We start from the raw sequence: 12,830 nt of genomic DNA, 5'->3' as shown, positions 1-12,830 counted from the left end.
TATATATATATATCGCAGTAAACCCTTCAGATATCGATATAGATTAACCTCCGCTTGTGTAAATAACGACGGCGAAACCGCTCGAGGGAGAGAGATTTGTACGGCGGGACGGGCCTTTGCAGAGGGGCTCGCGGGGCAGCACCTCAAGGAGCGCGCGTCCTTCCATGGAGATCTGCCTAGTGACGGCGGAGGTGAGCAGCCCCGGCCCGTCCGGCTGGGCGCCCCCGCTGTCCGCGGCCAGCGCAGCCTCGGCCCCCGCACAGAGTCCTCGCCAGTCCTTCGGCGGCACGCCACTGTCCACGGCGGGGCAGCTGCGCGGCTGCAGCCCCGACCCCAGCATCAGAAGCCTGCGCAGCATCAGGTCGTACCGACCGCCGGAGACTCGCTCCCCCGACCTCTACGTGCCCAGGTGAGTCTCCCATTAAGAGTGTTCTTTCAATCGGATGAAATATTGTCTCTAAACGAATACAAAAAAAGTAATTTGGACTCATGCTAGGTACAAATTGTAGCTTTTCAGATACAAATTTGCGTCTATTTGAGATGTAATTAAGAATGCATATTTGCTGGATACAAAGTTGTACTTTCCCATGTACAGTGTACACACTTAGTGGCCGTGGTGCCGCACGGATCGTCTAGAAAGTACGTCCTTTTTTCAGATTCATTCCGCAAAGTATACATACTAAAGAAAGTGTGCTACTGACAAGTGGTTAACGTTGAAATTGAACAACTGCTGTACTGACCAAATGCAGCTGTGGACACTTTAATTTGTTCAAATTCGCTGTTGGGCACTTAAATATTTAAATTTCCTGTTCAACATCTAAACGTGTGCAGTATGCCGTTGAGCTCTTTCCTGTTCATGCCAATTGTACTCTTTTGCTATCAGTGTACGGGAGCTCGGCGCCTGTGAGATGCAGGGTAGGCCAACACGCAGAACATGCATGCACGGTACACAAAATGCTGCCTGCCCTCAAGGCGCTACGAAAGCTTACTAATGCCAAACTTGCCAGTTTCGTACCGGCTTACTTTCTGGATGATTCCTTGCGAGCAGAGGCAAACCTGCTTCCCACTTCCTAGTTGAACCCCTGAGGTACTAGTGTATCTCTCGCAGCGCCAGCTCGCCTTTTCTTTTTGTGATCGCTCCACGGCTCATCTTGAACGAACTACCATATTCGTTTACTGACAGCAAATCTTTCTCTGTTCAGGAACGCCATGGGAATAGCCGAGGCCCTGCCTGCGTCGACGATGCTCCTCTCGTCCGACGAGGGTCCCGACGTCTCCCCGAGGTCCCCGTCGCTGTGGGAGGCGCTGGCCGGGTTCGTGTGCTTCCTCGGGGACATCGTGTCAGTGTCGGACAAACCGAAGAGTCCGAAGAAGAAGGTCACCAACTAGGCTACTACCGACGGACGGTTCACTGACAACACGCTCCCGTGTTTGTTCGCGTCGTGTCGAGATGATTATACGTTCAGGCTGGTCGTGTTCGCTACTTGGCTGGGGGGAGGGTTTGTGATGCCTTCTCCACCCAGATGTCGGTGTTGTGTGGCACGTACCGAACAGACGGCGAGTTGTTGATTTGCGTGATTAAGACTGGTACGTCGGAGTAATAAACTTCCTAAATATCGTTATAATTTGCTTATCGTTGTTGTTAAAGAGTTCTCGCGTCTTAAACAACTCTCCTTAACGTGTAGACTTGTTCTGATCTCTACTTTTGAATTCAGTCGCTTTGAGCACTTTGTAGAAAGAAAGATCCTTGTCTTCCTATATTTTTCTATTCTTCCTTAAACCTTTGAGTCCATGTTGAGTATTTGAGAGGTCAGCCGCTAGAGGTCTGCTCTGTCATCCCATCGTTTGGTGGAAACTAAAATTGTTTTGAGACGAATGATTTGCCTTTCGGTCAAGTCGCCTTGTGTAATATTTGTCTTGGGTTTCACAAGTCTGACAATATCCATGCTCGTGTTGTCAGAAATCATATTCAATTTTCAACTGTGTCACGCGTACTTAAACCCGCGCTTAAGGAACAGTGGAGATGTTTTTAATATTCAGTACTATATTTACTGCGTCAATTAATAGAAGCAGAACTGTTTTACTTTATTGACTCGTGCGCACTCAGAGGATGACATATCGTAAACACGTGTGCTTTTAATCTTTGGTAGCACTGCCGATCTAGATGTCGCAAGCCACTCCTGTAAAGTAATGGGTTTAACGCCATGAACAGAATCGCGAATACAGCTTGTTTACTGCTTGTACATACGTTCAAAAAATTTCGTCCACAAAATCAGCCGGAGACGCGTCTTATTTTTTCGTACCTTTATGACATATCCTAATTAACCTAAATTTTTATCACGCTATGAGCTACTGTAAGCTACACGTTTGACCACTAACTCTTCTGTCCTATCGCCTGTGTCATATCTTTTGTACCTGTGACAGCAATGACCAGTTGAGATGTAATATTGGGTCCACTCATTACCAATTTCTGACAAAATCAGATTGAGATTTCCTCTGGACAATGGTGTAAGTCTACGCTTCTGGCGTATTTGTATTACTTTGTAGGTTGATATGCGCAACATCTTGTTACATAAATAATATTTATATTAATTTTGGCCTATGCACTTTCTTTGAGTGCCTCTTGAGTGATATTACTATTTTTCTAGCATAGAGACTAATCTTCGTGTCGTGCTTTGAATGTTAAGAAACATATGTTTTATGCACAAAATTTACTCTAAATAAGCTGATGTACATAGACCTTGTCTTGTTTGCTCTGAAAGCTATGATCTTTGTTAATTGTTCTGTGTGCAGTCTGACCTTAGTTGATAGAATAAGGTGCATTTTGCAGAACTGTTTCTATTCTCTTGGACCAAGAAAAGGTACAGGCTCCAATACAAGGGAATGCACGCATATTTTGCTGCTAATGTTAATTAAGAAAAGTTCGTTTCATAATATTTGCCACGTTATATCTTAATTATTCCCTCCCTTTCGAACTGCACAGAACTTTTTCAGCTCTTTCATAGCTTAACTGATTATGAAAAAACGGAATTAACATATCGCGTTTAAAATTTTGAACCTTTATCTTAACGTGTAATGTGAAAAATGTCGCCGACTGTTCTGAGAAAGTAGAGGTTTATCATATCCTAGTATCGGAGTCTATCTTTTCTGATTTTTATTTTCCATTTTATTAAAAGTCTTTTATTGGCGAGTTGAAAAGTGCAAGAAGAATGCGGGGTGTATTTTTGTGGTTGAACTGTGCTGGACGGTCACAAGTAGGGGGACGGGTTGAGAAATAGAGCAAGGGTACAATAGTAAACTATACAATCGATTTTTTGAAAAGGGTTCTGGCTTTTGCTGTTGCTACAAAAGAGTTCACTTTTGCACAGCTGTTGGTTTTCTCCCACATGTTCCGCGGACTTGCTCTGGTGAGACTCATATCGCACTCTTTGTGGGACCAAGTAGTAAATCCCCGACATATCCCACTTAACATTATCAGATCGTTCTCTTACGCTCTTTTGAGTGACACGGCTGAAGTACTCAACCCGCAAATATCAACTTGTGATCGGACAGGAAGGAAACTTGGCTTCCTACTCAAGAATCTTGTAAATAAGTGTATGTAACTCTTTTTTCAGAACTGTGTCACTTTTATACTGGCTGTACTTTTCTATTGACGACTTTCGCCCCGTAGTGGGACCGCTATAGTCTGTATTTTGGGTTTATAGTTCTCTTGTATATAGATTGTGACGTCAAAAACCCAGAGAAAGGTCTTTTTGGTCAGAAATGCTTTTTAGAAAACTTTGGTTTTACACCGCCGCCGCCAAGCGATATCGCACGTGGCTGGCGGCTGCTGAGACTCGCTCAATGAGGCAATCAGCCGAGGGTCGAAAAAAATATTTTCTACGTTTAAGGAAGAAAATAATAGTTCGCTTGGATTCGATTGCAGTTTTTTCCTCCATGGCCTTACGTATCTAATGATTTCGGACAGTATTATTAAATATGGTCAGTGCACCATTGCTCTCGGGCTTAAACGGCTTTGTGTGTTTGACGGCACTGACCCTCCTTGCGGTCCTGCAGTAGATTTTTTGTAATGTTTAAGACCTATTTTGGGCGATATTCCATTTCAGCACGTTCCAAGAAAGAGTCGTCACTGTCTTTTTTAATTTCAATCTTGGATCTACCATATCCGTGAGAATAAAAAATGTCTTCTTGAGCGTTACTCAACCTTTAATTATTTCTTTTACTGCCTCGCAAAAGGGTTGCAACCCTTTTTGAATTTTGAACTTTTGAACTTCGTATACCTCACGACACTTTCCGTCCGGCGGAAAAACACACCACGCATCGAAGCCGACCGTCACTACACTCAGCACTCAGCTCAAGACGTGGGGTATTCCTGTAGCGACGTGGATACTCCAACCATGGTCCCAGAGCTGCTTTACGCACGAAGCCGGGCACATTCTGACGCGGCGCCGGGACTCGGGCCTCTAACAAACAAACAACATATATGGCGCGGCGTCTTGATTTTGAAATGTACCCGAAAGCCAAGTTATTGGACCGTCTTTGAGTTTCAAACTGTGACAGACAGTGCGCCACTTTGGTTTCCCTGAAACCCACCCTTGATTTTGTAAGAAAACGCACATCCTGCTTGGCCACGGGACATTAGGCAGCGGTCAGAAGGGCTGCGTGCGGCCAAGACTTCTTGGTGACCTTTCGGACGCGCTCTCCGGCCAAGACAATCCATCAGGCTGTCAAGGAGGTCGCCCGCCTATGCGGGGGGCGGGGGAAAGAGACCTTTCGCCGCACTCATTTCAATAATACCGGTGGTCTGGATTCAATCACGATGGAGTGTAAGGGCAGCGGCACGGCTCCGACGGGGGTCATCACAGCTCCTTTCAGACCACCGGAAGATGCTACAGAGGCGTGAGGACTATCAAACAGGGGAACCTGCGACGTCCGGCCGGCGCCCAATCTAATTTCAAAAAGAGTTTTATGTTACAAAAGGTGGGGAGGAGGAAGGAGCTTGCGATGGTGGCGGAAAATGCGAGACGGCAGTTTTCTTTTCTCCTCTCGATGCGTCAACAAACGTCCGTCAAACTTGTCAAGTGAAGTGTTGAGTCATCAAGTTTTATCTTTATTCCTCAGAACATTATTCCCTCCTTGCCGTAGATAGGTGTGCCAAATAGTCGCATGCGTTCCTTCGCTGCAATTCCTGCTGCTGCCCAGCGTCCGGCAGTAATAAAATAGTTCCTATTGCCCTACTGTTGAGAATCGCCATTCGCGCGCTCCAAAAAGCGCGCTCTGCACGGTAAACACGACGTCCTGGTTTTCGTGGCGTTTGGAAAAGGACGTTTCCCATGCATTTCTTCTATTCGACGTCTTGGTCAAACCGTCATGGAAACCAGGACGTCGTTTTTAACCTAGTCGCTCTCACTATTACCTTGGTCTCTCCATACCCCTCGCTTCACCCTCTCCCAAATGGATCGCGAATGCATTTCGTCCATTTATCTACCTGACACATGTTTTATGTCCAAAGTGCGCTCTGCTGCACTGTCCTCTATCATAACGCATAAACTACCCTTTGCCATGAAATACAATCCCGCCCCCTACCCCTCTCCTTCCTCCTTTTCCTGTTATTCCTTCTTCCCCGCGGAATATGGACTGTGGCGCTGTACACTCCATATCCGGGTGCGCTTAACGTAGCCTCTCATCCCAAGACGAAATAGGCAAGACCGTAGGTTGGCCACCTGGCCCCCACTTCCGTTCACTTCACTCCGTTACAAGACTGCGTAAGTACCTGGCCTGGCGTTTATCCATAATCTTTCTCTATTAATCTTATAAATCACCTACATTGTTTTTTGTTTTGTTTTTTTGTGTCTGACTAAAATCTTACATCTAATTTGGCCCCCAACCCATACAGCACAATTTTTTCAACGCACCATTGCTAATTCATCGCCGTCCACAATGCTCCCCCACCCCCACCTGCTCTCTTACTTTGGGGGTCTGAATGGCAACTTTTCACTTTTCCCTTTGGATCCAGAGCCTCTCCTGCCCCCACGTTAAAAGTTGCCCTGGCCTCTTAATGGCTCACACAGTTTCCCGACAGTGTGCCCGCCGCCGCCCTTGCCATTGGCGGTGGGTAGCGTGGGTTTTCACGCAGCCCTGTGACGTCACGGCCGTACTGTCGGGTGCGGGGGCGCGGCGCCCGAGCTATGGCCGACCCGCTGACTCGCTGCTACCAATTTGTTTAATATAACGAATACGGACGCCTTTTCCGTTTATACTATATATATACCATACCATGGGTCGCACACATCATTCGTTTTGTCTCCATCAGAGTCCCGTTGCAACGATTACCTTTTTTTCACCGCAGTTTCATCGCATTTTTCCATAACTTAAAAGGCATACCGCAGCCGCACAGCCCTGAATGAGCACAAAAGAACCCATTCGCCCTGCGCAGGTGAGAGCAGCTTAACAAGTGTTTAGTTTTGCTTGTCAATTGATGCCAATGCCAAGAAGTTCAAGTGTGCAAATTTTAGACACGTTGTCGCTATGGCGCGTCTTACAAAATTTGCACTTTTATTGGAAGAAAACACCGTTTTGATTGGGCTCAGTCAGTCCATATTTTTCATGACCAGTAGATGGTGCAGAGTACGCCAATTGTTGTGCAATCTTACATTCAAAAACGTAGAGACACTCACACACTTGGTGTGCAGTTCCCTATACTGTTATATCGTTGAAAACCTGCACGAGCCGAAGTCCAAATCGTGGAAAAGTTTGCACATCACGCAAGTATAATGTAAAACGCCATATAATGTGGCTAAATAATGATTCTGCACAGTCTGCATCACAGCGGCACCAGCACCAGCATAACGCCCGCAAGGACGAGGCTTTTGCTGCCGATCGAACCTCTGTTAGCTAGAGCCTCCCTACCCCCTTCCCTCGTGCTGTCACTCCCGCTACAATTAGCGATTAGCAAGAAACCACCGCGCTCCTCTGGGTCGACCCCATAAAACACAACATCTCGCTCACTCTCTCGCTCACCCTCGCTCGCTCTCTCGCTCGCTGTCTCCCTACCCCCCGTCCTCCCTCCCACTCCCAAATCACTCCCACAACCCCTTTCCATTTCGGATATGATTTCGTTTAGCAACAGGTTGTCTCCGCGACCGCCGCCGTTTTGCGATGCTCAAGACGATGCTCGTCCGTCCCGCGGAGGAGGAGGCTGGAGGCTACGGACAGGCGGGCCCAGCCGGGCCCAGCTAGGAGCTGAAAAGGAGCTGTAAAGGATCGTTACGGTAAGTAGTCTACGGGGATGTAGGGCCCGGTGCCCCCGGCCCACCCCGGCCCCAGGACCCGGCTGCCTCGCCGGCTGCGCCCGTGAGCCGGCCGGGGGAGGTTTCAATATACGTGTGACGACCGCCCACCCACGCCGGGCGTAGGGGATGGAGAGGTAGAGAGGTAGGCAATGGGGGGGGGAGCCCTTTTATAAGTGCTCCCCTGTAGACTGTGCAGCCTGAACGGGGCGGGCCGTGCTGGCCCACGGGGTCCACGGGGTCCACTTGGACATAAGACGCTTACCATGTTAATGTGCTGGTGCGGCCCGATGGCCGCTGGAGAGATGGAGGTGGGGGAGAGCATGAGAGGGAGATGAGATGAGAGAGTGGGTGAGAGAGAGAGAGAGAGAGAGAGAGAGAGAGAGAGAGAGAGGGGGGGGGGGGGTGGAGCTTGGCAGGGTGAAGATGAGCGAGAGGTGGTCGTTGCCGGGGATGTTTGAAAAGACGGCAGTGGCGACCATTAAATGTAAGCTAGGAGTCAGAGGAGACAGGGGGGCTTCTCGGGAACCACTTGGAGAACGGGAACGGGAACGGGAACGCGGCGGGGAAGAGAACGAACTGGTGAACGCGCCATAAGAGCTAATGGAGAACGTTCGTTCCCTGCGGCCGTTCCTTCACGCGTTCACGGCACTAGTCGTTCTCTCACTTGGTTCCCGAGAACCCCCCCAGACCAGAAAATGAGTAAGGATTGTGAAACGCAAAAGGTATCCCTTTTCACCTCTCCGAAACTTCTCACACGGAGTTTACTATTAACTGTCTAACACTGGGTATACACCAGTAATCAAAACTCTCGTTAATCGTCTCGGTCAAAAGGTCCCTCTCCGAAGTGGTGCTCCCTCCCCTACCTCCGCTCCCTCGGCGCACGGAGCTGCGTGGCCGCAGGGACTCGAAATGCATCTCGGCGCGGCCCCCACTGCTCTCCAGGAGCGGGGCGGGGAGGTGCGGGGGGCCAGTGCGCCTGCGCCCCGCCGCGGCCCCCTCCCGTGGTGACTTCGGCGCGGGGGCGGCGCGGGGGCGGCGCGGGGGTAGCGCGGGCGCTCCGCTGGCCGCGCCGCTCTCGGCTGCCGCTTCGCCATTTTCCCGCCATTGCCCCGTTTAAATAGCAAGGCGGGCGGGCGCGCGTCGGCACTCGTCCCTCTCCGGAGACACAACACCAACTCCCAAGAGAGAGAGAGAGCGAGAGAGAGGCGAAGAGTGTGTGAGGAGTGACAGACAGTGAGTGAGAGAGAGAGAGAAAAAGGCAACTGCCGGGGAAAAACAAGGGAGACCAGAGGTAGAAAACAACGCCCTCCCGGAGCCGCGGCACCCGGAGTGGAGCCGAGCGAAGCGGAGCAGCCCCGGAGGAGCTCGGCACGCGTCTCACCTCCGCCGGAAACCGCCGCAGTCGGCCGCAGTCAGCCGCAGGCAGCAACTGGTGAGTAGAGCCCTGTGCCTCCTGGCGCCAAGGGCCATCTGGGGGAGGAACGGACCTGGCTGGACAGGACCATCCACCCGAGATCAGCCACAAACACTCGCCCCTGTCTCCAGAAAACTGTTCACTCAGTGACCGCTTTGCTTTGTCAACATTTTTGCATCCCCGTTGAGCTGAAAGATTCTGAAAGAAAAGAATCTTTTGGAGACTGCCATAATTGTTGGCCTTCTGTAAACGGTTTTTCATTGAAAAGACTTGACTTCTTTAAGAAGAATGGTTCAAAATTTTGAAGTCTAAGAGAGCAAGCGGCAGCCTAAGAAAGCAAAAATTTAGCAACGGTATGCTTAAATTTTGAAATAAAAAAATTGGCCGTCGTGACTAAAGTGACTGAGCGGACTACTAGACGTCGTAGACGCCCTTAGAGTAGTCAAATACGTCCTCATCTCGTAAGAAAATGGTAGTTGTAAAATTAATAACAACACGTCGCAGCTTTTATCCGCGACGTTGATCGGTGAAATCCAAAGCGGCCAAATAATTCGTGACAAAAACTGACCAACTATCTATGGAAAAGACGGGCAAAAGCTTTACATTATTGAAATATTTGGTTCGAGGTGACTTTAATGGTACCATGCGAGATGAGCGATGACAGCTTTATCTCTATCGCCCCGAAGTTTTTGTTTCTATAATCTTGCCGACAATGTTAATGGTGCCCTCTGATTATCGCACAATTTCACTGTGGTTCCCGCGGGGGTGAGTTTCCAGACCTTTGATTTTCCCGCGCTGCGTTCTAATCTTGCGCATAATCGTGTCCTCCCCCGTCCTCGTCCCCCGCGAGGTGTGGGGCCCCGGGGAGCAGTCGGCCTGCTTCGCCATGCAGATGGGATTACGCGTGTGCCGTTATGCGTGTGTCGCGACATCTCACTGGGCACGACAAGGCGAACCTCGGCCGCGCCGCCCCGTGCGGGTTCAAGAGAAGGGTTAACATATTTGACCGATCAAAGTAAGAGTTTTCGCGGTTTTTAATTGCAAAACTACAGTGTTGTTCTTTACATTGCAGAAATACATAATACGTCTGTTACTCTCTCAGAAGTGTGGTGTCGCATGGTTTGTGGAAATAATTTTGTTGTGCCCGTACGCGTTGGCCATGTGGTTACCTTTTGTTCGAAATCAAAAATAACAACAAAACGTGGTTGATACGCATGTAAAAGGTTTTTGCCCTCGACGCCTGCGCTTGCGGGGCATGTTGTTAATCCTGTAATCGTGTTGCCAAGTACGCTGCAGACTCGTAGGGATCATAGCCCCCGGCCACCGATAGTCAAACATGACCTGGTGCTGGACTTGGTTGCTGCTGCAGCGCACTCCCCGCCGGAGCGGCCAGCCGAAGATTTACCCTCTTCGGTATGCGTTTAATGGCGTAAATTCGCAAACGTTTCCCAGTGCTTGGATGCTGCCGGAGGAGACCAATGTGAGAATGATGGGAAAAGCCCTGGAAAAGTGTGCTAGTTAGAAACGAAATAAAACGAGGGGTCTGAAATTCAGATAAACAAAGGGACCTGGCCCTAAAATTAGCTAAATCTTTTGCTAAACGAAACTGTACGAAATTATTGACAAAATTGATCAGTAAATTTCTTGCTCTAGAGAATGTCAACGTTTGAACTACAACTCGTGTCGGTCTGTGTACTACCCAAGGAAAACGTGGTTCTCACGAGGACCTCATTGTGACCTCTTTTGTAGGGAAAAATTCGCACGTTTACCCCTCTAAGTGTACGAATGGATATTGACACACCGGCAAGTGTGCGATATTCGCACACTTGCGTTTCCAGTGCTTGTGCATGCCAGTTGGACACTTTATTTATCAGTGAGGTGTTGGATGAAAATGTGAATACTTAGAAGTCTTTAACAACAAATTTAATCATTTTGAAGCGTCCAAGGCTTCATGGCTCACCCCGAAGTTGAATACTTTTAAGTGTTCAACTTTACTGCAAAACACTTTAAAGTGTTAAAATATCCAGTCAAACACAGCACGTTCCTCGTGGGCACGCTTCCATGTGAAATCATTGGCAACAAAAATGAGCTGCAAGGAATGTGTTTGAAGAGTCTAACCTAGTGTTAACACTTGCACACCCCTTGAAATCAAATAAGAACCGTTTATGGGATTTTCACTGACTGGCCAACCTCTAACTTACATCACGTTTCTCGAACAAAAAACCTCGAACAAGGACCTTGTCGAGGAGAAAGTTACACGTGGACCACACCGTGGTGGTTGGCGCGAAGGGCTCGAGGCGTCCGGCGCGCGCTTTATTGTGTAACGCCGAGGCCGAGACGAGACGACGGGTTCACGCATAGGGGACAGGAAGGGCGTGGGGCAGGCTAAAAAAGGGAGGTGAAACTGAAAGGCGCGAAGAATCGGGAGGAGGGCTGCCCTGGCACGTGACCGCGCATCACGGGGGCCTTAACGGCGGCGGCACCTCACGGCCACTCAACCGACTACACTGATTCGTACACTTACAGCTGTTCAACTCCTCGGTAGAACACTTTGTTAGATTGAACGCTCACTGTGTGGGAAGTGCTCAACCGAAAAGTTGCACACTTGCAAGGACCGAGTTTAAAACTTTTTAAGTATCCCAAATTGCAGTTGCACACTTGCAAGTATCTAACTTGTAGTTGCACACTTGCAAGTGTTGAGCAGTTCCACACTAATTGCACGCAAAAAAAAATTCGTGGATCTGCTAAGTTTTTAGCACCGGAGCTAAAAAATTAACTGAATAGACTGGGCTAATTTATTTAGCACAAGGGCTAATTTTTTAGCCACATAGTAAACCACTACGTTTATTAACCGTGTAGCTAATGTCACTTAGCTCTACAGCTAAATATTTTTACACACAGCTAACTTTTTTGCACGGGTGTAAAATTGTGCAGTTAAACCGATTTGCACGGAACCGAATTTTATTTTTCTGCGTGTGTATCAATGTATCCGCCACGCCACCTAAGCACCTGTCAGACAGTCTCTACTTGCTCTGTACCCCTCCCTCCCTTACTGCGACAGAACAATCGGGCATTCAACCGAACACACGCTCGCGACGTGATCCCCTGTGGTGCGGTGACGCTTTTTATCCCTGTTTCCTGCGGCAGCAACTTTTAAAATTGCATTTTTCCAGCATTTTTTAAAAGCCCAACTCGTGGTTTATACTGACCCCTTTATCCTGGGTGGAATTACCTTAACGAACGAGCACAGAACGGATCATTATCATCCCCCGGGGTATCTTGCTCACATGTGTGCGTGTTGTTGAGGTGTAGCGAAAGAGAGAGGGAGGGGGGAAGTGTAGATAAAGTTATCCGTTATTCCATTTTTGTCACTTAATTTGGTCGATCACCATGAACCTCGCCCCGTTCCGCCGTGCCCCCAGGCTAAGAGCCCCCGCAACCGACCGACTAGCTAAGCGACAGAAAAGGGATCATCCCTTTTTATTCTGCTCTCTCCTCCGGCCGCAAAAATTTTGCAGCAGGAGAAGGAAAGATCGCCTGTTTTCCTGGTGCGTCTCCGCGATTAATACTTCCTTCTCTGTAGTTATTACTGTATTTCTTTAAAACGCGTGTTTTAACCTAACGCGACAAGTATAGGGCATTTAAATGTTCAAAACCCACAAACTCGAGGGCCCGCTCTGTGCTACAGAAAGAGTGAGGAGGGGGAGGGGGGGGGACTTTGTCCTCTGGTAGACACCCGACAGTCTTTAGGGGACTGCCTAAATACAACAAGACTCGACTTGAGTTAGGTAGCTTGCCATCCTGGCCCGACGACGCTCAGCTGACGTGAGTCGCCTTTCGCCTCCTCCGCGCGCCATATTGACGCGGTTCGACTCTCAAAGTCGATGCCGGCCCTCGTGCCGACCTGGTGTAATGACTAGTCGCTGCTCCCAGTCCCGTCACGGGACACCAAATCCAGCTCGTCGCGCCCCCTCGCGCTCTCTGATGCTTTTCGTTTCGGAACCCTCCAGTCGCCGCGCCATCCCCGTCCGCCGTCACAAACTCTGCCGCCGCCACGTCGTGGCAGTGGTGGTTACATCGTGTGACCGTGACTGAAGAGGAGGAGGAAGAGAGAGAGAGAGATA

At 49.1% G+C, this 12,830-nt stretch overlaps 1 protein-coding gene across 1 annotated transcript; it reads left to right on the top strand.

Moving 5' to 3' along the window:
• The first annotated feature begins 6 nt into the window (after positions 1-6).
• Positions 7-4,198, top strand: LOC113213895 (uncharacterized). The gene is made up of 2 exons (XM_052270842.1): positions 7-409; positions 1,203-4,198. The coding sequence occupies exons 1-2, from the start codon at positions 165-167 to the stop codon at positions 1,387-1,389; spliced, it is 432 nt and encodes a 143-aa protein (XP_052126802.1). The 5' UTR covers positions 7-164; the 3' UTR covers positions 1,390-4,198.
• The last annotated feature ends 8,632 nt before the right edge of the window (positions 4,199-12,830 follow it).

Source organism: Frankliniella occidentalis, unplaced genomic scaffold (assembly GCF_000697945.3).
Source record: "Frankliniella occidentalis isolate FOCC.00 unplaced genomic scaffold, Focc_3.1 Scaffold141, whole genome shotgun sequence".
Taxonomy (NCBI): Eukaryota; Metazoa; Arthropoda; class Insecta; order Thysanoptera; family Thripidae; genus Frankliniella; species Frankliniella occidentalis.
The sequence above is the reverse complement of the archived record's forward strand: the minus strand, read 5'-3'. Positions and strand labels throughout refer to the sequence as shown.

What these genes read in the sequence shown, in the direction of transcription:
- LOC113213895 (XM_052270842.1), top strand. Translation starts at nt 165, where the DNA reads ATGGAGATCTGCCTAGTGACGGCGGAGGTGAGCAGCCCCGGCCCGTCC. An exon ending in CCCGACCTCTACGTGCCCAG is followed by an intron (nt 410 to 1,202) that starts GTGAGTCTCCCA and finishes TTCTCTGTTCAG; the next exon opens with GAACGCCATGGGAATAGCCG.